The sequence below is a fragment of the Eretmochelys imbricata genome, chromosome 1 (genome assembly GCF_965152235.1).
Source record: "Eretmochelys imbricata isolate rEreImb1 chromosome 1, rEreImb1.hap1, whole genome shotgun sequence".
NCBI lineage: Eukaryota > Metazoa > Chordata > Testudines > Cheloniidae > Eretmochelys > Eretmochelys imbricata.
This window is the reverse complement of record NC_135572.1, coordinates 22,222,146-22,246,960: the sequence shown is the minus strand read 5'-3', so window position 1 is coordinate 22,246,960 and position 24,815 is coordinate 22,222,146. Positions and strand designations below refer to the sequence as shown.

The following is a 24,815-nucleotide window of genomic DNA, read 5'->3' as shown; positions in this document are numbered from 1 at the left end:
TCCCCAAGGTACAAAATATTCCACCCGTTGTCCTTGGATTGGCCGCTACCACCACCAAACTAATACTGGTTACTGGGGAAGAGCTGTTTGGACGCGTCTTTCCCCCCAAAATACTTCCCAAAACCTTGCACCCCACTTCCTGGACAAGGTTTGGTAAAAAGCCTCACCAATTTGCCTAGGTGACTACAGACCCAGACCCTTGGATCTTAAGAACAATGAACAATCCTCCCAACACTTGCACCCCCCCGCTTTCCTGGGAAATGTTGGATAAAAAGCCTCACCAATTTGCATGGGTGACCACAGACCCAAACCCTTGGATCTGAGAACAATGAAAAAGCATTCAGTTTTCTTACAAGAAGACTTTTAATAAAAATCGAAGTAAATAGAAATAAAGAAATACCCCCTGTAAAATCAGGATGGTAGATATCTTACAGGGTAATTAGATTCAAAAACATAGAGAACCCCTCTAGGCAAAACCTTAAGTTACAAAAAAGATACACAGACAGAATTAGTTATTCTATTCAGCACAATTCTTTTCTCAGCCATTTAAAGAAATCATAATCTAACACATGCCTAGCTAGATTACTTACTAAAAGTTCTAAGACTCCATTCCTGGTCTATCCCCGGCAGAAACCAGTATAAGACAGACACACAGACCCTTTGTTTCTCTCCCTCCTCCCAGCTTTTGAAAGTATCTTGTCTCCTCATTGGTCATTTTGGTCAGGTGCCAGCGAGGTTACCTTTAGCTTCTTAACCCTTTACAGGTGAGAGGAGCTTACCCCTGGCCAGGAGGGATTTCAAAGGGGTTTACCCTTCCCTTTATATTTATGACAGATGTACTCTATGTTGTGTTGCTAGTGGATCAAATGTAAGGAATTGAAAGAGGGCAGAAGATAGATAATGTATACCAACCACCACTTATTACACTTGGAAAATTCTTGAACTTATTTGGATTAAATTGGTGTTGACTTCTTTATGGTGATGTATTCTAAAGGTGAAGTTAAAAGTTAATTTCAGACTTGTTAGCAACCTATTTAGATAGTGTTACTTTATTAGTCTGTTTTAGTGAACTTAAATACAAATGGCTAGTCTGTTGGTGTGCTGAGACCAGTTGCTATCATGCTGACCAGTATTCTCTCATTGATTCCTTGAATTCCTCTCATTGATTCCTTGAATTCCTCTCATTGATCTGTCCATATCTGTATGTGGTTTCTTGTCTTATACTTAAATAAGGCAGGAGTGTCTTTGTGTTTTTATAGTGCCTACCAAAATGGAGTCATTGTGGTCCATGAATGGGGGTCCTAGGCACTACAATAATACAAATAATAAATTGAATATAATTAAAATATTTACATTCACATCTGATTTTAAAATGTGATCATCTCAATGTGGATTTTAATCTGGACAGAGCACTATAGACATGACTTTCACAACCCCTCAGCTTCAGGAAAAGTGCCAGCAACAAAACAGCAGTCTTCATCGACTTCGCTAAAGCTTTTGACTCTAAGTCACAAGGGTCTCTGGAAATGTTCGTTCACGTTTGGATGCCCTGCAAAGTTTAGTTCTGTCATTTGGTCCTTTTATGATGGGACGAGGGTCAGTGTGTTGGAAAATGGTGAGATATCTGACTCCTTTCTGGTGACCAATGGCAAGAAACAAGACTGGCTCCCATGCTCTTTTGCATCCTTTTTTGGGGCTATGCTTAGGGATGCATTTCATGACATTGACAGAGGAGTATTTATCCAGTTCCACACTGATGGGATTTTGTTCCATCTGCAACACTTCAATGTTCACATGAAAGTGGCAGATTTACTCATTAAGGAACTTTTGATTGCTGATGATTGTGCACTGGCTTCTCACTCAATTGATGACGTTCAATTTATAACTGACCGCTTTGCTCATGCAATCATTTTGGTTTTACAATCAACCTAAAGAAACCTGTGCCAGGGGATAGGCATGTCTTCCCAGTTAAGATCAAAAGTGCACCTCTCAAGTCCTTGAAGTTTTGCTGCCTCAGGAGTGAACTGTCACAGAATGCCACAAATGAGGATGAGATTACCGATCACAAAGCTAAAACCAGCTCTGCATCTGGAATGCTCTCACACCACTTTAGAAAAATAGAGGCATCAAAATAAGCAACTAAACTAAATGTCTGTTGAGGGGGGTCATGCTTACAATGCTTCTGTATGATTGTGAGATGTGGACAACAAATTGCCACCATATTGATCGGTCCATATGTGCTGTCTCTGGTATAGTTACAGTATCAGTTGGAGGGACAGGATTCCCAATATCAAAATTCTTAATTATTGTCAGGTATCTGGCATTCAAAGCATGCTCATAAAAGCTTAGCTGCATTGATCTGAGCATCTCATGAGCATGGCCCACTCGAGAATACCCAAGGCCATATTTTATGGTGAGCTAAAGTAAAGCTTTTTTTCTCATGGTGGCCAAGTACAAATGATATAAAGACACACTGAAGTCTCAAATGTGAAAGCATGTCCAGTTGACGTCACCAACTGGGAAGCAAGATGATGGCAGATTTGTCATGTCATCAAGAACCACTTTGAAGCAAGTCATTAGCACCTTATGTGAAATCTGTGAACATGACAAAAGCAAGGATACAGCAGCCTGTGATGTTGATGGGTAATCTCGTCTGACCCACATGTATCAGTGTTTGCAGTTCTTGCATATATGCGTTTGTTTGCTGAATCTTTTATGTCAACATGGACAGGAGACTCCATCATAATCAAAGTGCATTTCTATTCAGAAAAATGACTGTGCAAATAGCATTGTAGGGTGGCATGTTTATTTTCTGTCAGACTGAATGTGGTATTTCCTGTCTGTAAGACTGCAAACTCAACGCGCTTTAAGAGCTAAAATGAATTCTTTTTAATCTCACACATCATAAAGATTCACATTCCAAATTATGCCTTCAGTAACACCAGTGCAGGCAGACTGTTTTAGGTGTAGTTGGTTCAGTTTGATAAACAATTCTGTTGCTCCTGTACAAGAATGAAGAATCCTACCACTATAACCCCTTGTCAGCTTAGTTGGCTCCTCAGATCTGCTGAGTGGAGTAAAAGTAAAAATATAAAGAAAGTTTGTCACTAAAGTAAACAGATATTACTTTGAAAACTCAATCTTGTTGAGCCAATATGTTGAACAACAAGGTGCCAATTTACCATAGTCATTTTCCAGAGTAGAGCTGCATTAAGGGTTATATTTTCCTTCTGGTGCTATAATTCTCAATAATGGCTGTTGTTCAGAGTGTGGAGGCATTGTTAGTGGAGTATCAAATGGATTGGTATGGGGACCATGGCAGCTCAAAGAGATATGTAAAACATTCTCAGAGGGGTTGAGATTCTGTAAATAGAGCCCTGCTTTAGTTGATATGATAGCTCAATGCATTTGCTCTTGTTATGAGATATTTGCATCTTGATATCCTTCAGAAGATCTTACGGGGGTGGGGTGAGGGTGAGGGGAGAGGTGAGTATGTGTGAGGTGTTCTTGTTGCACTACATAAACTTCCTCCAGACAGTTCTCTGAGCTACCACACTCCCAAACATTTATCATCTTCTGTTTAAAGGGCTCTTACGAGCACAACATTAAATTCAGTAAAAATAGTAACAATATTAAAGCAGCTATTTTTTAATTCTTAAATAGCGTTATATAACATCAAGATTTAGGTCTGAAAATTTCAAGAAAGCGAGTTAGTTTAATTATGTCTGCCATTATGCTAAATTACCAATAACAATTGTACATAGCTATTTCAATTACAGTAACACTTTCCATAATTTCCTAGTAGTGGAGGCCATTCATGAACGAGACAGACAAAATAGCTCAAAGTCCACCCTGGAAAATAAGGACCCCAACAGACTAGATGTTTTTGGTCCCCAACCTTATTCTTCAACCACACTTTTCGGTTCAGAATAGCAAATCATGTTCATGGCAAAATACCACTATCTGAATTACAACAAATTAAATGTGTTTATTGAGCACTTACTAGATGAACATTGTGATGTACGTAAAGCCATTGCACATTGCTCCAGGCCTCCTTGGACGCTGCAGATATAGCAGCATGGTCTATATCCACTACAGTGGTCATGAGGAGAGCTTCTTGGCTGAAGCTGTTGGGCATCCCAAGAAAGGTCCAGAGTACCTCCGAAGACCTCCCCTTTGAAGATTGCAAGCTCTTTAAAGACTTGACATATACATCTCTTCAAACTTTCAGATGCCGTTAATGTTAAAGGTTCTCAACAAGATCAAACAAGATCGGAACAGGGTCATATTGATTACATCAACATGGCCAAGACAAGTTTGGTATCCCTATCTAATCAGACTCACTTTTCACCCTCCATGCGAGTTTCTATTCATTCCTCGCCTAATGACTCAGGATGCTGGTCGAACACTTCACCCCAGCCCGCAGATTCTGAGACTTCAAGCATGGTTTCTTGGTGGGTTCTCGGGAGTCGAGGTATCCTATTCAGGAGAGGTACAACACATCTTATTAGATGGTAGAAAAGACTCCACAAGAAATACTTACCTCCAGAAATAGAAAAGCTATTATCTTTGGTGCAACAGTCATCAGATTTAGCTGACTCACTCTCTTCTTCCCAGGATATTGGATTACCTGTTGGAACTGAAAACATTGGGTCTTTCTGTGAATTGCATTAGGATATACTTAGCAGCTTTTCACACAGCCAGAATGGATTTTTCACTCTTTGCTTACTCAACTACAACAAGATTTCTAAGAGGTTTTTCGAATCTCTGCCCCAAAATCAGAGATCCCATTCCTAGCTGGGACCTCAACTTAGTCCTGAATTCCTTTTGAGCTACTAGCTACGTTTTCTTTATTAGATTTATCTATGAAGACAGCCTTCCCTGTAGCTATCACTTCTGCGCAAAGGGTTGGAGAAGTGGGGATTTTAATGGCTGACCCCACCCCCCATTTGCAGTATTCACCAGAGAGAAAGTATCACTACGGATCAATCCAAGATTTTTACCTAAGTCGTCCTCAGAATTTCTTATTAATCAAACCATTTATCTTCCATTTTTCCCCTCAAAACCACACCCAACTACTAAAGAAGCCATATTTCATACCCTAATTGCCAGGAGGACATTAGCCCTTTATCTAGAGAGGACCAAACCATTTAAAAGATCTCCTAGGCTATTTGAATCTTTTGTAGACAGAAACAAGTGTTCAGCTGTTTCAAAACAGAGGTTATCAAAGTGGATCTCCAGATATATTAGGAACTGTTACAACTGAACTCTTGTTCAACCCCCTTCCAGGGTGATAGCACATTCCAAAAAATCAGTATCTACTTCTATAGCCTCACTGAAAGATGTACCAATTGCAGACATCTTGAGAGTAGCAACTTGGTCCTCTGTTCATAAGTTTTCCAGGCATTATGCATTGGTGCCTGTGGCTAGATCAGATGCTGCTGTAGGCAATGCAATTCTCTTTTCTGCTTTGGACTCTGTTCCAAACCTCCCGCTCCCTTAGGGGGATACTACTTGGGAGTTACCTGAAGTGAAGCACCCACAGGGACACATTTCAAAGAAGAAGGAGCAGTTACTCACCTTGTGCAGTAACTGGAGTTCTTCAAGATGTGTCCCGCTCAGGGTGCTCCACTGTCCTCCTTCCACTTTACTTCAGTCTGCCTTGCAGAACTTTGATGGAGACGGAACTGAGGGCAGTTCACCCACACAGTCTTGGTGCAGGGCACAAGGATGTGTGGAGGGCACGTGCAGACCCAACAGGCACCACTACCAAAATACTTTGATCAAAGGTGCAGAATGCAGGAGCACCTGAAGTGGAGCACCCACAGGGAAACACACCTCAAAGAACCCCAATTAATACACAAAGTGAGTAACCTCTCCTTAACATAAATGGCAGTTCTGTCCACACTGAGAGCAAAAGGTTTGAGTAGCAGCCGAGTTAGTCGTTATCTGCAAAAAGAACAGGAGTACTTGTGGCACCTTAGAGACTAACAAATTTATTAGACCATAAGCTTTCGTGGGCTACAGCCCACTTCATTGGAAGCACAGAATGAAACATATAGTAAGGAGATATATATGCTGTGGTAAACCCAGGACAAACAGCTACAAAAGGAGGGTAGTAATTAGTCCCAGGGGATTAAAAGGCCCCTCCCTATCCACTGAGGAGAGAGAACCATGGGGCAATAAAGTTCAGCTGGAAAAGGGGTTGCTAGGGAACCAATTAAGTGCAGCTGACTCCAACTACTTGGGACCTTTTTGAACCCTCCCCTGGGTGGTACGAGGGGGAGAGTGAGGGAGTGAGAGGAGCAGGGAAGTTGCCAGTAGGCTGTTTGCAGCAAGACACCAGACCTTCCCAGTAGGGAGGCTGCACTCGCTCCCCAGAAGGGAAGGAAAACAAGCACAAGGGACTGACTAAGGAGAGGAGTAGCAGGACCCTGTGCCACCTATAAGGATTCGCCTTGCCCCAAACCTGAGTCTCCAAAGCTAAAAAGGACTGAGCCTACTGAGGCGAACAAGGTATTTTGCCACACATGGTGTGAGAAGTGGGATGTGGTGAGTGAGTAAGGCTCTGTGGCAAGCCATCTCAGGGCAGGGTGAATCACACAAACAAAAAAATGGAGGATGTAGTGAAGGCATTGGTACAGGCCACTGCTGCCCAACAAGAGGCTACCAGGGTGCAGATGCTTGCCCAGCAAGAGTCAGTACACGTCCAACAGGAGACAAACCAATGATGAACCAGGCGGCCCAAGATCGAGCCACCCTGAATGAAGTAGTGAACCAGTTAAAAGCCCTGACCATGCTGACGCACGGGCCCCAGGGAATCTGGCCGCTGCGGGCAAGCAACTATTTACAGAAGATGACTATGGACAATGATATAGAGACATATCTCCTCGCCTTCGAGAGGATGGCACTGCGGGAGGCCTGGCCCCAAGACCAGTGGGCAGGTATCCTGGCTCCATTTCTGTGTGGGGAGCCCCAGAAGGCCTATTTCGACATAACCACAGAGACAGCTATGGATTACTCTCAGCTGAAGGTGGAATTCCTGGGAAGGTCAGGTGTGATGTCAGCCATACGGGCCCAGCACTTCCATGAGTGGAAATACTGGGACAGCAAACCACCGAGGTCCCAGCTATTTGATTTAATCCAACTTGCCCGGAAGTGGCTCCGACCTGAGATCCATGGGCCGGAGAAGATGGTGGAAATCCTCGCGTTGGACAGGTACATGAGGAGGTTGCTGCCGGACATACGGGGGTGGGTCCGCCAAAACGATCCCTCCTCCTATGATGAACTAGTTGCCCTCATAGAGAGACACCTAGCAGCCCAAGAACTTTCACGGATCCACCGGGGAAGGAAGGCGCCAGAATCGGAGACAAGTCTCTGCGCCAAAGCCCCGGTTTGCCCTAGCACCAGGCCAGACTATGGAGGGGAGGAAGGAAGCTGAAGAGCAGCCAGAGGTCCCGGGGAGACTTGAGGACAGGGGGGAGAGGCTCAGGGGATAAAGCCCAGTAGCCTGAAAAATCGGGGGCTGCCCGAGCAGGGTACCGATGTTATGCATGTGGCAAATTGGGGCATATCGCTGCCCAATGCCCAAATCTAGAAGAGCCCATGCAATGTGAACTGGGAGATAAAGGGGGACCATGTGATCTAATTAGTCTAGTAGGGGTTGCGATGGTCCCTCATAGATACACTGGACCCGTTAAGTTGAATGGTATAGAGACCACCGCGTTAGTAGACTCGGGAAGTGCAATCATGCTGGTCTCGGGAAAGCTGGTCGGGCAGGACTAACTATCCTGGGCCAAACGCTCAGGAATATCCTGTGTGCATGGGGATGTCAGTTATTACCCGACCATCCCTGTAAAAACAGAAGTTCTTGGAAACCCCACTAAGGTGACTGTGGGAGTAGTTCCGAAACTCCCCTACCCAGTCCTTATCGGACGACTTCCCGGGGTTTGATAGCCTGCTCCCTGGGGAGAAAGTGGAAGAAAATAATGAACCCGGGACCCCGGTGGTGGCCCAGATAGATAACCCTCCCTCCCCCCTGGCCTTCCATGAATTTGGCCAGGATTTGTTCTCCCCGCCGGGAAAGCCCCGGAAGACTCGGAGGGAACGGAGGGCGGATAAAAGGAGGGGAACGAGGATCTTGACCCAGTACCAGAAATCTACGCTTGTAGGGGAAAGAGGTGGCTCAACGGACAGCGGGGCGGGGCAGGAGATCAACAACCCAATAGCGGGACCTTATTCCCCGGGGGTTTTCCCCGAGGGGGAGACAGAGGTAGATCCCCCTGAGTTTGGACAAATGGGGACCTCACTCGGGAATTTTGGTCAGGATCAGGCCAATGAGCCAATACACAGCAATATTCGTAAAGAAGTAGTTGAGGTAAATGGGGTCCCCGTGGAGGGATGAGTCAAGGGCCCAGGGCCATATTATGTGATTAAGGGTGATCTGCTATACAGAGTAGTCCAGGTCCCAAAAGCAAGTCGTAGAACAACTCTTGGTCCCGCAGAAACATAAGAGGGGTGTGATGGATCTAGCTCACAGCCATCTGTTTGGGGGCCATCTAGGGGTAGATAAGACCCTTGATCGGATTCTGCAGAGGTTTTTTTGGCCCGGCATTTATGCGGCTGTTCAGCGATATTGTACCTCCTGTCCAGAATGTCAGTTACATGGGCCCAGACCACACCTAAGGGCCCCTTTGGTACCTCTACCAATTATTGAAATCCCATTCGAACGAATAGCTATGGATCTAGTAGGGCCACTGGAGAAGTCAGCCCAGGGTCATCAGTACATTCTGGTAGTACTAGATTATGGCACCCAATATCCCGAGGCCTTACCCCCCATGGAACACCATGTCCAAGACCATAGCCAAAGAATTAATCCAGATTTTTTCCAGAGTAGGGATACCTAAAGAGATCCTGACGGACCAAGGGACCCCCTTTTTGTGTCTAAGTTAATGAAGGACCTATGTACAATGCTCCATATACGGACCCTCAGGACATCAGTCTATCATCCCCAGACTGATGGTCTTGTTGAATGCTTCAATAGAACATTGAAGAACATGCTACGGAAAGTGGCTAGTCGCGACGGGAAAGACTGGGACACCCTGCTGCCTTACTTGCTGTTTGCTGTACAGGAGGTTCCCCAAGCTTCCACTGGATTCTCCCCATTCGAGCTGTTATATGGTCGCCACCCCAGGGGCATATTGGACATGGCCAAAGAGGGCTGGGAAGAACAGCCGAACACAGGGAGAAACATCGTTGAACATGTATTGCAAATGAAAGACAGGATAGCCCAAGCTGCCCCTCTTGTGCGCAAACACCTGGAGAATCATAGAATCATAGAATATCAGGGTTGGAAGGGACCTCAGGAGGTCATTTAGTTCAACGCCCTGCTCAAAGCAGGACCAATCCCCAATTAAATCATCCCAGCCAGGGCTTTGTCAAGCCTGAGGCTTTGTCAACTTCTAAGGAAGGAGATTCTACCACCTCCCTAGGTAACGCATTCCAGTGTTTCACCACCCTCCTAGTGAAAAAGTTTTTCCTAATATCCAACCTAAACCTCCCACACTGCAACTTGAGACCATTACTCCTTGTCCTGAGAATAGTCTAGAACCATCCTCTTTGGAACCACCTCTCAGGTAGTTGAAAGCAGCTATCAAATCCCTCCTCATTCTTCTCTTCTGCAGACTAAACAAACCCAGTTCCCTCAGCCTCTCCTCATAAGTCATGTGTTCCAGACCCCTAATCATTTTTGTTGCCCTTCGCTGGACTCTCTCCAATTTATCCACATCCTTCTTGTAGTGTGGGGCCCAAAACTGGACACAGTACTCCAGATGAGGCCTCACCAATGTCGAATAGAGGGGAACGATCATGTCCCTCTATCTGCTGGCTATGCCCCTACTTATACATCCCAAAATGCCATTGGCCTTCTTGGCAACAAGGGCACACTGCTGACTCATATCCAGCTTCTCGTCCACTGTCACCCCTAGGTCCTTTTCCGCAGAACTGCTGCCTAGCTATTCGGTCTCTAGTCTGTAGTGGTGCATTGGATTCTTCCATCCTAAGTGCAGGACCCTGCACTTATCCGTATTGTACCTCATCAGATTTGTTTTGGCCCAATCCTCCAATTTGTCTGGGTCCCTCTGTATCCTATCCCTACCTGCCACCGTATCTACCACTCCTCCTAGTTTAGTATCATCTGCAAATTTGCTGAGAGTGCAATCCACACCATCCTCCAGATCATTTATGAAGATATTGATCAAAACCGGCCCCAGGACTGACCCTTGGGGCACTCCACTTGATACCGGCTGCCATCTAGACATGGAGCCATTGATCACTACCCGTTGAGCCCGACAATCTAGCCAACTTTCTACCCACCTTGTAGTGCATCCATCCAGCCCATACTTCTTTAACTTGCTGACAAGAATACTGTGGGAGACCGTGTCAAAAGCTTTGCTAAAGTCAAGAAACAATACATCCACTGCTTTCCCTTCATCCACAGAACCAGTAATCTCATCATAGAAAGCACTTAGATTAGTCAGGCATGACCTTCCCTTGGTGAATCCATGCTGACTGTTCCTGATCACTTTCCTCTCATGTAAGTGCTTCAGGATTGATTCCTTGAGGACCTGCTCCATGATTTTTCTGGGGATTGAGGTGAGGCTGACTGGCCTGTAGTTCCCAGGATCCTCCTTCTTCCCTTTTTTAAAGATGGGCACTACATTAGCCTTTTTCCAGTCATCTGGGACTTCCCCTGATCACCATGAGTTTTCGAAGATAAGATTGAGAAGGCCCAAGGGGCCCAACGGACATACTACAATCGCCAAGCAACGACGTGGAAGTTCCAGGTGGGAGACCGGGTAATGATGCTCATACCCACGGCAGAGAGCAAGCTCCTGGCCAGGTGGCAGGGGCCATATGAGATTAATAGAAGCCATAGGAGAAGTCGACTATGAGGTCCGACAGCCGGGTCGCTGGAAGCTGGAGCAGATCTACCATATAAACCTGCTGAAACCACGGCAGGATAGAGAAGCACATGTGGTTGCACTAGGGGCATCATCCCCTAAAAGCAACCAGCCCGACCAAGTGGGAATATCCCTGGAGTTGACTCCAGAGCAATGATCTGAAGTGATCAGCCTGATTAAATGCAACCAGGATGTGTTCTCAGAAAAGCCAGGCAGGACTACTGAGGTTCACCATCACATCCTCACAGAGCCTGGAGTGAAGGTGAACGTCAAGCCATACCGAATCCCGGAGGCCAAAAGAGAGGAGATCAGAACAGAGGTCAGGAAAATGCTGGCCTTTAGGAGTCATTGAAGAATCTCAGAGCCAATGGTCAAGTCCAGTGGTTTTAGTGCCTAAGCCGGATGGCAGCGTGAGGTTCTGCAATGACTTCCGAAAGCTGAATGAGGTGTCCCAGTTTGATGTGTACCCTATACCCCGGATAGATGAGCTAATTGACAGATTGGGAAAAGCACGGTTTATATCTACCCTTGACCTGACCAAAGGCTGTTGGCAGATCCCCCTGGCCAAGGCCGACAAAGAGAAGACGGCCTTTGCAACTCCAGAGGGACTATATCAGTACACTGTCCTCTCATTTGGATTGCATGGGGCGCCCGCTACTTTCCAAAGGCTCATGGAAAAACTGTTGCGACCGCATGGCAAGTACGCAGCAGTCTATCTCGACAACGTTATCATATATAGCCCCAACTGGGAGACACACTTGGAGAAGGTGGAGGCAGTGCTGGATACCCTGAGGAAGGCAGGGCTGATGGCAAACCCCTCCAACTGTTCGCTCGGGCTGGCTGAAGCCAAATATCTCGGGTATATAGTGGGGAGGGGCGTGGGGAGGCCCCAACTCAACAAGTTAGAAGCTATACAGAAGTGGCCCCGACCACTCTGAAAAAAACAGGTCAGGGCATTCCTGGGACTAGTGGGGTACTATAGACAGTTCATTCCCTACTTTGCCACCAGGGCATGCCCATTAACGGACCTAACGAAAGCTCGGGGCCCAGACACAGTAAGATGGATGACCGCGGCTGAAGACGCTTTTTCAGATCTACAGACAGCCCTCTGCACTGACCCCATACTCGTGGCCCCAGACTCGGGGAAGGAGTTTATCCTACAAACCGACACCTCTGATGTAGGGTTGGGGGCAGTACTTTCACAAATGGTCGGGGATGACGAACACCCTGTCCTCTTCCTCAATAGGAAGCTACTGCCTAGGGAACGGAAATACGCTGTTGTCAAAAAAGAATGCCTGGCGGTAAAATGGGCCGTAGAAAGCCTCTGCTACTATCTACTGGACAGAGGTTTATCCTTGTCATGGACCATGCCCCTCTGCAGTGGATGCACCAAAATAAAGACAAAAATGCCAGAGTGATGAGATGGTTCCTGTCGCTTCAACCCTTCCACTTCAGAGTACAACATAGGTCTGGAATCCAACATGGCAATGCGGATGGCCTGTCGAGAGTGCACTGTTTGCCGACCCAAGTAGCCCAGCCCCATAGTGTTGGGCGGGGGGGAGGTGGGGGGGGAATATGTGGTAAACCCAGGACAAACAGCTACAAAAGGGGGGTAGTAATTAGTCCCAGGGGATTAAAAGGCCCCTCCCTATCCACTGAGGAGAGAGAACCATGGGGCAATAAAGTTCAGCTGGAAAAGGGGTTGCTAGGGAACCAATTAGGTGCAGCTGACTCCAACTACTTGGGACCTTTTTAAACCCTCCCCTGGGTGGTACGAGGGGGAGAGTGAGGGAGTGAGAGGAGCAGGGAAGTTGCCAGTAGGCTGTTTGCAGCAAGACACCAGACCTTCCCAGTAGGGAGGCTGCACTCGCTCCCCAGAAGGAAAGGAAAACAAGCACAAGGGACTGACTGAGGAGAGGAGTAGCAGGACCCTGTGCCACCTATAAGGATTTGCCTTGCCCCAAACCTGAGTCTCCAAAGCTAAAAAGGACTGAGCCTACTGAGGCAAACAAGGTATTTTGCCACAATACATACAGAGAAGGTGGAAGTTGCCATACAAACTTAAGAGGCTAATTAATTAAGATGAGGTATTACCAGCAGGAGAAAAAAAACTTTTGCAGTGATAATCAAGATGGCCCATTTAGACAGTTGACAAGAAGGTGTGAGGATACTTAACATGTGGAAATAGATTCCACATGTGTAAGACCCAGCCACTCCCAGTCTCTGTTCAAACCCAAGTTAATGGTATCTAGTTTGCATATTAATTCAAGCTCAGCAGTTTCTAGTTGGAGTCTGTTTTTGAAGCTTTTCTGTTGCAAAATTGCAACCCTTAAATCTTTTACTGAGTAGCCAGAGAGGTTGAAGTGTTGTCCTACCGGTTTTTGAATGTTATGATTCCTGATGTCAGATTTGTGTCCATTTATTCTTTTGCGTAGAGATTGTCCGGTTTGGCCAATGTACATGGCAGAGGGGCATTGCTGGCACATGATGGCATATATCACATTGGTAGATGTGCAGGTGAACGAGCCACTGATGGCGTGGCTAATGTGATTAGGTCCCATGATGGTGTCACTTGAATAAATATGTGGACAGAGTTGGCATCAGGCTTTGTTGCAAGGATAGGTTTCTGGGTTAGTGTTTTTGTTGTGTGGTGTGTGGTCGCTGGAGAGTATTTGCTTCAGGTTGGGGGGCTGTATGTAAGCGAGGACTGGTCTGTCTCCTAAGATCTGTGAGAGTGAGGGATCATTTTTCAGGATAGGTTGTAAATCTTTGATGAAAATGTATCTCATAATGTTTGGTTTTTGCTTTCCTCATGTAGTTTATTTATTCAGTAGTATAAAAATTGTGTTGTATTTGTGTTAATCACAATCAAGTGTACATCCATCTTGTATGTTTTGCTAATACTTTTGAATAAATCACGGCACATGCTTAAACTCATTTTATGAAAATGCTTCATAAGTCTTTGTTTTCAATCTGCCTCTCTATTCTTTTTTTATCCTGGAAGAACAGTTAAACTTCCTTGACTTTATTTTGCAGAGTGGCACATTGCAAACCAGTTCTAAAAAGCCATCTTATTGTATGTTCCCTTACCTGCATCCTACAACAGATGACAGTCTGTCTCCCTGTCATAGGATTGGAGAAGAGGGGTCTACAACGTTAAATTAACAGTGGCTGATTAACCCTTGTGAAATAGTACTAGGGGCTAGGGAAGCTAACAAATGCTTACCTGTGTTAGAAGAACCATTCAGTGTAGGTGTAAGTAGTCTCCTTAATTCTCCTAATATTACTTTTTTCTTCATGTAGCCATATATTATAAGTGTCACAGGAAAGATGTTGGATCAGGAGATAAGATAAGAGGATGTCTGTCACAGGAAATGGTTCATAATATAAAAAGTTTGAGAGCTACTGGTCTAGAAGAAGACGACATCAGGACAGGGGTAATCAGTTATTTTTTGTCAAGATCCAAATTTCTTGGTCAAGTTATAATCAAGGTCCAGACTCCAGAGAAAATAATAAAAAAATAATAACAGTAATGATAAAAATAAATAAAAAGATTTTGGAGACTGTTCAAAAGCACCTGGTGGTTCAGATTTGGCCTGTGATCCACCTGTTGAGTACCCCTGCATTACGATGTCCTCATATGCTTGTTTATCTGCACAGTGACATATTTTAATGTATCTAGTTTGCATTATAGACCCCTAATTTATCCTAAGTTTAATGTTCTGTTTTTAACCCTTAATTTTTATTTACTTGGGATATGTTGGTGTAAATATAAGTCTAGACTGGCACATTCAGAACCCTGACCCATTAGTATGACTTTTCTTCTAAGTTCTTGCACTAGTCCTTTCAAAGCAAATATCATGCAGCTAGGGCCCAGTTATGCAATTGTAATGTTATTAATGTTCAGAAATGACAAGTCTGAATGATACCATGGGATCTAGATAACCAGTTCAACCTAGGTTCCTGTAACTACAAGGCTCTACCATTCGATGGTGGTTATGATAGTCTCAGGTCAGTTAATAGAGGACATCACAGTGAATTAACTGATGTCCTGATTTATGCTCAGTAGGGTGGACAAGAATTGAAGGGGCAAGGAAACGGAACTCCCCTTCTGCCTGTAAAACTTGTGTCTCCAAGTCAGGATTATTAGTGGAATATTGTGGGCCTACTCAGTGTCACTGTTTGTGTTAAACCTGTAAATAAAGGACTTAATATTCCAGTGCTGTGAACTGAGCATTTTTAATAGTGTTACATTTATTTGAAAATGTTCATTAAAGCAAATTCCAGTTTTCTGCTATGCTGCCACTCCAGTGAGACTTAGGAGACTTTGTCAGAGTGAAGAATACTAACATTTTAAATTGCTTGGTTTACAAGATGGGACTCATTTCTGTAGGGCTGTATGGGAGTGACTGTGTTCGTTCACATATCTGGTGATGAGTATAATTTGTGTGTTTAGGTAGATGGACTTGCACTGAATGTTTATCTTCACTGTGCTTTACTGTAATGGTTTGCTACTATCGAGTAACATAGCATTCACCACACCTCTCCTCCTTGTCTGCATGGCATGATGTTTGACCCAAAAAAAGAAGCGATGGTCACCTACTTTTATGATTTCAGTGTAATTAGATTATTACAATGTATTCACAAGACTTGTGTATGTTTGTTTCTTTTGCATGTTACATTTAAACTTATCTCTGGCTGGAAGGTCAGGCATAAAGTTATTTCTGGAAATAAATCATTAATGCTATACATATATATTCCAGTCAGGTGTCCCGAAACGGTAGCACTCCTGCTTCATCTATTACTTGAAGTGAAGATGAGAATTTACAAGTTCTCAGTTGTTTTATTCAGTCACCAACTTGATCATGACTATGTTGGTGTTTTAAGTCACAGGGAACTCTGGTTCCGTGTCACCTTTCTCTTCCAGAAGCACAATCCCTTCATAATCAGTATTACCCACTGTACGAATTGGATATTTGTGCTTTTTTAGAATATATTGCCCTGCAAAAAAAATCAGTTTTGAAGCAATGGAAGGCTGTATGATGATCTAAAATGACACCAAAATATCAGATGTGCTATCTCTGGATTATTACTATTTCAGACAGTACAGTAATTAATGTAGTAGGTGAATTAAAATACCCACCCAGAAAACTTTTTGTGAAACATATAGAGCATAAAAACCCTTTGTTTCCTTAAGAACATTTCCAAAGAGATAGAACAGGGATTCTCGAACTGGGGATCGTCACAAGGTTATTACATGGCGGGGGTCGCAAGCTGTCAGCCTCCACCTGACACTTTAACCCTGCATGATCTCCAGCGTTTATAATAGTGTTAAATAGAAAAAAAGGGGTTTTAATTTATAAGGGGGGGTCGCACTCATAGGTTTGCTGTGTGAAAGGAGTCGCCAGTACAAAAGTTTGAGAAACACTGGGGTAGACTAAATGTTTGATAATTTTCATAACTGCCAAATTTGCTGTTTAAGTATTTTATCTCCTTCCATTTTAAATTACCATTGTAAATTTTTCATTGGGCTAAACTTGGCATAAGAGTACTCAACTCAAATGCGGATTTGTTTAGAAAGTAATTTTTCATATTGAGTAAACCAAATATTTGTAATAAGAAAATAGCAATCCCCTGAAAACCAAGGGGAAAGTGGAATTCTGTTCTGTGTAAATTGCCAAGATTTTGCGAGTGATATAACTATGATGTAGAGAGCTCTGCAAATGGGATTTTATAACAGAGCATACACTGCTATCCTGAGATTCTGGTACCTATGCAAAATAATGGCAAAAGAATCATGCTGTAAGTGCTTCATGGTTTTACAAGAAGAACTGGAAACTTCATTAGCAAGTTTTTGAGTCTGCAGCGTTTGTTGATGACTTCAAGAGGTTTCTTTAAAAAGTTTCACTATTCAATTTTAGGGCTCCCATACTTTACTCTGTATAGGTCAGGTATTAATGTTTCATACAGTGGGTCTGCTGGCAGAACCTGAGATAAAAGCACTGAGCAGTTTGTTGTATTCTCAGAGTCTGGGTTTAGTATACAAGCCTCCTGCAATCACCATTCTGTCAGCAGGCCAATAGCTGACTAGTGGAGCCCACAAAGTGGAGCAGGGAGAAGAGCCAAGGCACGCGTCGATGCACTGAATCCGTGCATTTTCTGAGAGTCCTTTGCTGGCAAGCTCCAGTGGAATCTTGGCTGGCAGATGTTCCATAGGAGCAGCGGAAGTGTTGCCTTCCCCCAAGTGTGAATGCTTCCACTAGGACAGCTGTCCCTCTGGGCAACCTTCATACCCTGTGCCTACATGTTGTAGCATGTACATAGTAAAATTCATCACTGTTCTGAGACTTCGTAGTTGCAGGATCAGGCTCTTGATGACATATTAGCTTCAAAGGATGTTGTCATTAATTTAGTGGTTTTGACAGTTCAAGCCACACTGTTATTGGTTCTGAATACAGTACACATAGCTCATCACAATAACTGTATACATTGCTTAACAGCACATTATGATGTGTGTGTCTGTATGTGTCAAAGGTGACCTGTGTTGACACATCTTGACCATAGTTCCATCTGGAAGCTCTCACCTTCTGAAATCCATGGGTGTGGTGTTTTCAGTCAAAAATTGTGATTCATCTGTAAATTTAAGGAAAAGAAGATAAGTATATTTTGCTGAATAATAGACTTGGGCCCACATACTTTCTTCTACCATAGTGGGTATGGATGCAACACTTTACTGATGGGGGACAGAAAGTTGTGTGTGTGTGTGTTGTTTTTTGATATGTATAAAGAACAGATCCATTGGGAAAATACATCAGTGAGCTTCAGAAGGTAGGACGTGGCCCTTTCAGTCAGAGCCACAGAAAATGAGACAATTTTATGGTACAAGTATATTACCTTCATCCTTCTATACAACAGTCTTGTATGCAATGACACTGTTTAATCAAGTTCTAATTTCTGACTTAACAGCACATTGTACTGACCAAAAGTTCTGCTGAAAATTTGATAGGTTTTTGTTGCATGCTTTTACATTCGGATCGTTGCATAATCTATATGTTCTTGCACATTACTACACATCTAATTTTTTACTCTTGTCTCTGTACCACCAGGCCTCCTGAACCTGTTTACAGCACTGTGAACAAACTGTGTGATAAAGCACCTTCTCCTAGGCACTATTCCCCTGTCGAGTGTGACAAAAGCTTCCTTCTTACAGCTCCCTATCCCCACTACCACATAGGCCTGCTCCCTGACTCTGAGATCACAAGGTACTGCATGTGTTTCTACCTCACTTCCTTTACTGGATTGCATGAGCATCACTAAAGTTGTTTTGTCATCTCCACCTCGCTGTAAAGCTCCCCCTTCTAAGCCTTGCACTTGTCTTTAACCTGGCTTCCACCTCTGCAGCATCGTACTGTGGGAGATATATGCTACCTCAATATAATGTTGGTAGTCAAGAGCTGAGGGGGTATACAGGCAGTGTTTGTATCTCTAGGAATGATGCTTTCAGTGTTTTACATGTTATGTATCATATGCTATAGCCTAACCTAGCGTTTTTTTACTTCAGAGCTGAAAAGTGACCAAGACTTCACCGTAAGTTGTAGGAGTTAGGGTTGATGCCATACATTTATTTCCGCTCTGCTTGTGATTTGAGAGGTAACAAAGACTAATTACCCCTCCAAGCCAAATTCTGACTCAGTATCTGAAATGTTGTATTCCCTCAGATGGCTATGTTATGACAGGAGAGTTTGCCAAACTCAAAATATTGAGAATGAACATAATCAAAAAGTTGAATACAAATTGTGTTTAATGTTGCCTGGAACTTATGATAGATATTTAATCAGGGAAAACGTATTCAGGCCAAAGTCCTCTTTATAAGTACTCTTCAAAACTGTATCCACGGATAACTTAGTTACTATAAGCAAACAAAGCAGTGGTTTTGGAGAAAAAAAGAGATTTAGGCTTAAATTTTCAAAAGTAACTGATGATTTCTGGATGCCTTAGTTTTTGGGTGTGCAACTTGAGACATCTTAAAGGAGCCTGATCCTCAAAAAGTGCTTGAGCATCCATCCTCTGAAAATCAAGGCCTCTTCAAGGTGTCACAAATTGGGCAGTCAAATATTGAGACACCCAAAATCACAAGTCCCTTATGTAGGTCTTAATCATTGGGTCAAAGAGATTTTTAGAAGTCTGTGTTGCAAATGTGAAATAACAGAACTTGTCTAGTACTTGGCCTAAAAGTTACTAACCTTAAATCCACTTGTAACAAAGGGCAGTGTTTGTCTCAAGGAGGTTAAGTATGTGTTTTTTATGGTGTCTAAAGGGTGAAAACGATGCTTTCAGCACAGGGTCTTTCTAACAAAGTCTCTTGTAAATCAAACCATGTGAAAGTGGGTTTTTTTTTTCTGAATTTAAGTGTTAATCTGGTCAGTCAATGAGTAGGGATGTTCTCCATAAAACCAATTTATAGAAAATTTTGCTACTGTGTAATACACTATTAGTTTAGAAAGTATGTGTGCAGTACTATACGTAGTAATATGCTATGGGTATTAATACAGAATGAACTCTGGAATCCTAGGTATTCCCAGGGTCCATATTACCTTCAAATATATCCTCCCCTCCTTCAAATCTCTCTTCAATCCCTACTGTTGCTACAAGAAATCAGCCAATCAAACATGGTTTGGTTGGGTATCAGCTGGCAATAGCTGGTTTTACTTTTAACATAAAAAGGGCAAACACACATGCATACAGTGAGATGCTTGGAATGATCAGGGAACTGCACGTCGTGCAATAGCCAGCCTATGTACCAGTCTTATCTGATCTTCATTATTCTAATACTCTCTCCCCACTTCTCATTTTTCACACTCATTTGTTGCATCCTGCCTCAGTTTAGATCGAGCTCTTCAGGTCGTCATTTCCTGTGAGTTTGTGCAGCACCTTTAGGTGCTACTGCAATACAAATACCGGAGTTATTTAGCTTGTAAGCTGTTTGGGGCAGGGACCATCTTTTTGTTCTGTGTTTGTACAGTGCCTAGCATGATGGGGTCCTGGTCTGTTACTGGGGCTTTTAGGCATTATAACAATACAAAAATAAATACTAAAATGAAGAGTTGGGAATAAAGCCCTAGAGTCTTGAGTCATAGTCTGTTGCTCATGCTATTAAGGCATTATGGTGCTAATATTCCAATAAGGTAATCCAAACTATCAGAGCGATTTATATGAAGCAAACATTATTTTAATAACCTGTGCTGGAAATAGCAAATGCAATTTTGACCAAAGGGCATGCTTTAGAAACAGGCTGTAAAGGAAAAGACAAACACAGGGCAAAGGGAGGAGAACAGCAGATGTGTTAAAGTGGAAAGTAAACAGGTGGATTAATATCTGAAACAGTAACAGGGAAGAAATGCTAAGGATTAGGGAAACGTGAAATATGTCATAGTTCTATTAAGAAAGAAGTTAAAACAGAATAAGCAATAAACTGATAAAAATGAGTGTAACAAAATATGGTAAAAGCTTATGGAAGGAAAGCGAGGGTGAGACCTCTACATTTCTTAGTTGCACTTATCACTACAAGGCCTGATTCACAGTAATCCCTTAAGTGCAGCAGAAGATAGAAGGAGGACTGTTGTGGTCCTTATACGCCCAAGTCCTTGTGTCCCTAATAAAGAACTAGGAAGTGGAACAGGAGGATGGACTCCAGGGAAGCTATGACCCGGGAGAGTCTCTCCCTCAGATCTGAGTAGTTTGAGAATGAACTGCTGGATCCCACTGGACCCTGGATGACTGTAGGTAGCTGCTAATGAAAGGGCCTGAAAAGAAAAGGCAATATCTATCGGATAAGGCTACCAAGGGACATGTTCTTTATTTCTTCCTCAGGCTGAATGAACCTGATCAAGTAGCTCCTGGAAGTAAAAGCACCATATATTGTGGGCCACATTGTCAGCTGCTGTGAATCAGCAGAGCTCCAGGGCAGTCAAGGGAGCTATGCCAGTTTACGCTAGCTGAGAGTCTAGCCTGTACAGTCTCTTGTTTATTGTTTGTTTATTTGAATAGCTGATCCGCAGGCATGTGATGGTTTAAGGTCAGAATTTGAACACTTGGGTTTGGTATTGTTGATCTATAATCAGAGCCCTCTCTAAGAATAAGGTGTTCTTTCTCTTCTCTACCGATGCGCGGGTGGGGATTAGAACTAGTCCCACCATATTTAACCAAATTAGCTGTTTCAGCTAGTGTTTCAACCAACTCCAATGAGAACACTAACGATTACCAGGCTGAGCACTTTGCACTATCCTATCCTACATGCTGAGGTACTGAGAGCTGATTAGTGAAATTTGTAGCTTTCTCCCCTCTTTGAACTTTGTTCAGACACAAAACCTGGCAGTTTGGGTAAGTACAGCCTGTGATTTTTCACTTAGAGCTCTTTTTGAATAGTTACTCGGAGGAAAAAAATAATCTGAAATATTCACCACCTTGGCCAGGGAAAGAATAACAGCCCCTCCCAGGGCAATAGCCCCTTGGAACATCTCATAGCACTTTCACTTTGAAGTGTAGCGTCCAAAATATGAACCAAGGCTCAGATTTTCAGAAGTGCTTAGCATCCACACTAATTCTCAAAATAATTTGGCTCTCATTTAGGCACTGGAACAAATGGCCAGATTTTTAAAAGTGCTTACAGAGTTGAATGCTTTTGAAAATCTGGTCCTAAGTGTCCCAATGGGAGCTGCTGGGTGCTGAGCACTTTTTAAAATCTAGCCCTTACTTAGGTTCCTAAATGGGAGCTGTCTTGAAAATCTGACCCAAAATTATGTTTATTTCTGAAAAGATTCAAGCTCCTTTGCTGTGCAATGACCATCTCCATTACTCTGAGCCCTCTCCACAAACCATCTCAGAAGGGCAGACTCTCTATGATCGAAGATTTTTAGCTCCTAGGTCTCCCATACCTCACCTGAATTCAACATCCCACCATCACTCAAGGAAAGACTCTTCCCCACCTCTACTCAACCCCACTCTGCTCCAGAGCAAATACAGAATGACCTTCTCTCTCTCTCTGTCACTCACTCACACATTTCTCGATAGCATCAATCACCCTAGTATCTAAGCACTTTCCCTAATGAGAATCTTCTGCTGGACTGCAGAAAATTTAATGACAGGTTTCAGAGTAACAGCCGTGTTAGTCTGTATTCGCAAAAAGAAAACGAGTACTTGTGGATCTAAACCAGATCCAAACACCTCCCAACTTCAGGGAGGTTCAAAACCAAATTTTCTACCGTGGGCGCACATACAAAATATGACAAATGACTTGCTAGGGAGCTGTATGGCTCCCAGCAATGTTACAATAATGACAGTGGAGCCATTCACTCATTCAAATCTCGCCCAGGGTTGGTGCCAGTGAATGAAAGTCACAACTGGACAGCTGTTTGATGACCAATGTGAGAAATTAATGTATTGGTCTCAGTCTAGTTCCTGGTGGACATGTTTCCACATCATAAAATTACCACCATATCTATAATTGATAAGCTTTGTCAATGTCTCAGCAGAGAGACCAAGGATTGAACAGATTTGGAAAATGAGCTACTCTTTCACCCCTAGAAAGAGGTCAGAAGTGAGGTATATTACTTTGGACAGGGTAAAGAAGATTGCACTGTGGCTACTTCTGGTGTGTCTATTCTGAGAATAAATAGTTTCCAGGGCTGTAAATTCCCATGCTTTTCTTATGAGCATTTGTCTGACCACAGTAGAAACTGCCTTCAAAGAGAAGGAGCAATGCCTAGTGGTTACAGCAGCAGACTGGCGATCAGGAGCCTATGTCACAGACTTGTTTGACTTTGAGCAAGTTAATTACACTCTGTCATTCATTTTCCCCATTTGTGAAATATACAGTATACATATGCATGCATGCACTGACAGCCACACACAGAGTTAAGAGAATAGGTGCACATATCTATGATTTTTCTGCACTACACAAAAATGAGTGAACAGTGAGTGAAGTTATGATGATGATTATGTCATGTGATCACTACTATTAACTGGAGTTACAGGAACGCACGTTGAAAGCGGAATAGCCCTCAACTGATCTTATGTAATTTGCAATGTTGTAGAATAATAATAATAATAATTAATAATGAGCCTGACTCAGTCCTGGATTGGTCTAGTTTACACCACTGTAAGTCATTGGTTTCAGTGGAAATATGTCTACATAAAACTGGTGTAATGCATGGCTGAATCAGGCCTCAGAATTATACAGCTGCTAAGTAGTAGTATTTACTGTTCAGCTGTATACTTATACACTACAGCTATATTACTTTCTGCAGTGATTTTGCTGACTTTACAAGTTGAGCAAGGCCTGGTCTTGGATGGATGATGTCCCCAAAATATATAGATGCTATAGAAAGTAGTGTTAGTGAATCAGTTGGTGAAACTCTTTCCTCTGAGTCAGTATTGAACCAACACCCCAGTGTGCTGTTAGGAATGGACTGTGTTGCAGGAGATGGAAAGTTTAAATTAGGTCTTTGCTGCTTGTGGTTAGTGATTACACAGCACTATTTTGCAAAAGCGGAGTCATTAGCTCTCCTGTCCTAATCAAATTGCAGTTGAAACCATAGAATCATAGAAGTGCGAGATGGAAAAGACCTACAAGATTATCCCGTCCATCTCCCTGCTGATTCGAGGTTCTCTCCCCTACTGTGCATTGTCCTCAGATTTTCTTGCTTTTCCAGGCCACTACTTTGTCAGTCTATCTACTAATACAACATCCACCCTCTTTTGTAGGCACCTTTACAGTGCTGTGAAAATGAATAATAATTAATCATAATAAAAACAGAAATTGATTAATTGCATTCTGCCAAAGATTGGAAGTGGTAGGAACAGATTGTTCTGCTATTTCTGAGTTTTTAAAAGGACGTACAACTGTCTTTGTGAACAATTGTAGCTAAAGGCCTGTAGTCTTGTATATTACCATTTCAGTATTTATTTATCAGTATTGGTCCCATTTCCTGCCCTGATAAAGCATTTTCCCCTTTGTGGAGTATTTACTTTTTAGGACTCTCTGTTTTCAGAGATTTCAGTGTAATAATCAGCAAATCATAAAAGATTCAGGTTAGATAAGCTCTTGGAAGTTTGTATGTTTATCTGAACAACCCAGAACCCTTGAACTGGGCTACAAGTCTCATAAGAACTGGCTTTTTGTTATATTTTGATACTTCCAGTTATGAAAATTGGGAGAAATAATTATCATCTAAATTTTTTCTAATATCAAAAAATATTTTTGTGTTTTATCATAGAATCATAGAATATCAGGGTTGGAAGGGACCCCTGAAGGTCATCTAGTCCAACCCCCTGCTCGAAGCAGGACCAATTCCCAGTTAAATCATCCCAGCCAGGGCTTTCTCAAGCCTGACCTTAAAAACCTCCAAGGAAGGAGATTCTACCACCTCCCTAGGTAACGCATTCCAGTGTTTCACCACCCTCTTAGTGAAAAAGTTTTTCCTAATATCCAATCTAAACCTCCCCCACTGCAACTTGAGACCATTACTCCTCGTTCTGTCATCTGCTACCATGGAGAACAGTCTAGAGCCATCCTCTTTGGAACCCCCTTTCAGGTAGTTGAAAGCAGCTATCAAATCCCCCCTCATTCTTCTCTTCTGCAGGCTAAACAATCCCAGCTCCCTCAGCCTCTCCTCATAAGTCATGTGTTCTAGACCCCTAATCATTTTTGTTGCCCTTCGCTGGACTCTCTCCAATTTATCCACATCCTTCTTGTAGTGTGGGGCCCAAAACTGGACACAGTACTCCAGATGAGGCCTCACCAATGTCGAATAGAGGGGAACGATCACGTCCCTCGATCTGCTCGCTATGCCCCTA

General features: G+C 43.2%; 1 protein-coding gene across 7 annotated transcripts in view; it reads left to right on the top strand.

Annotated features, from left to right (window-relative positions):
• Positions 1-24,815, top strand: part of DLG2 (discs large MAGUK scaffold protein 2) — a 1,498,860-nt gene that overhangs the window by 1,126,875 nt on the left and 347,170 nt on the right. For 5 of the 7 annotated variants that reach the window (XM_077807758.1, XM_077807786.1, XM_077807801.1 and 2 more), the window contains one exon: positions 18,068-18,223. The exons of the other annotated variants lie outside the window; for them this stretch is intronic. In XM_077807758.1, the coding sequence (XP_077663884.1) occupies positions 18,068-18,223 (156 nt within the window). The remainder of the gene's footprint in view (positions 1-18,067; positions 18,224-24,815) is intronic. 7 annotated transcript variants of the gene reach the window in all.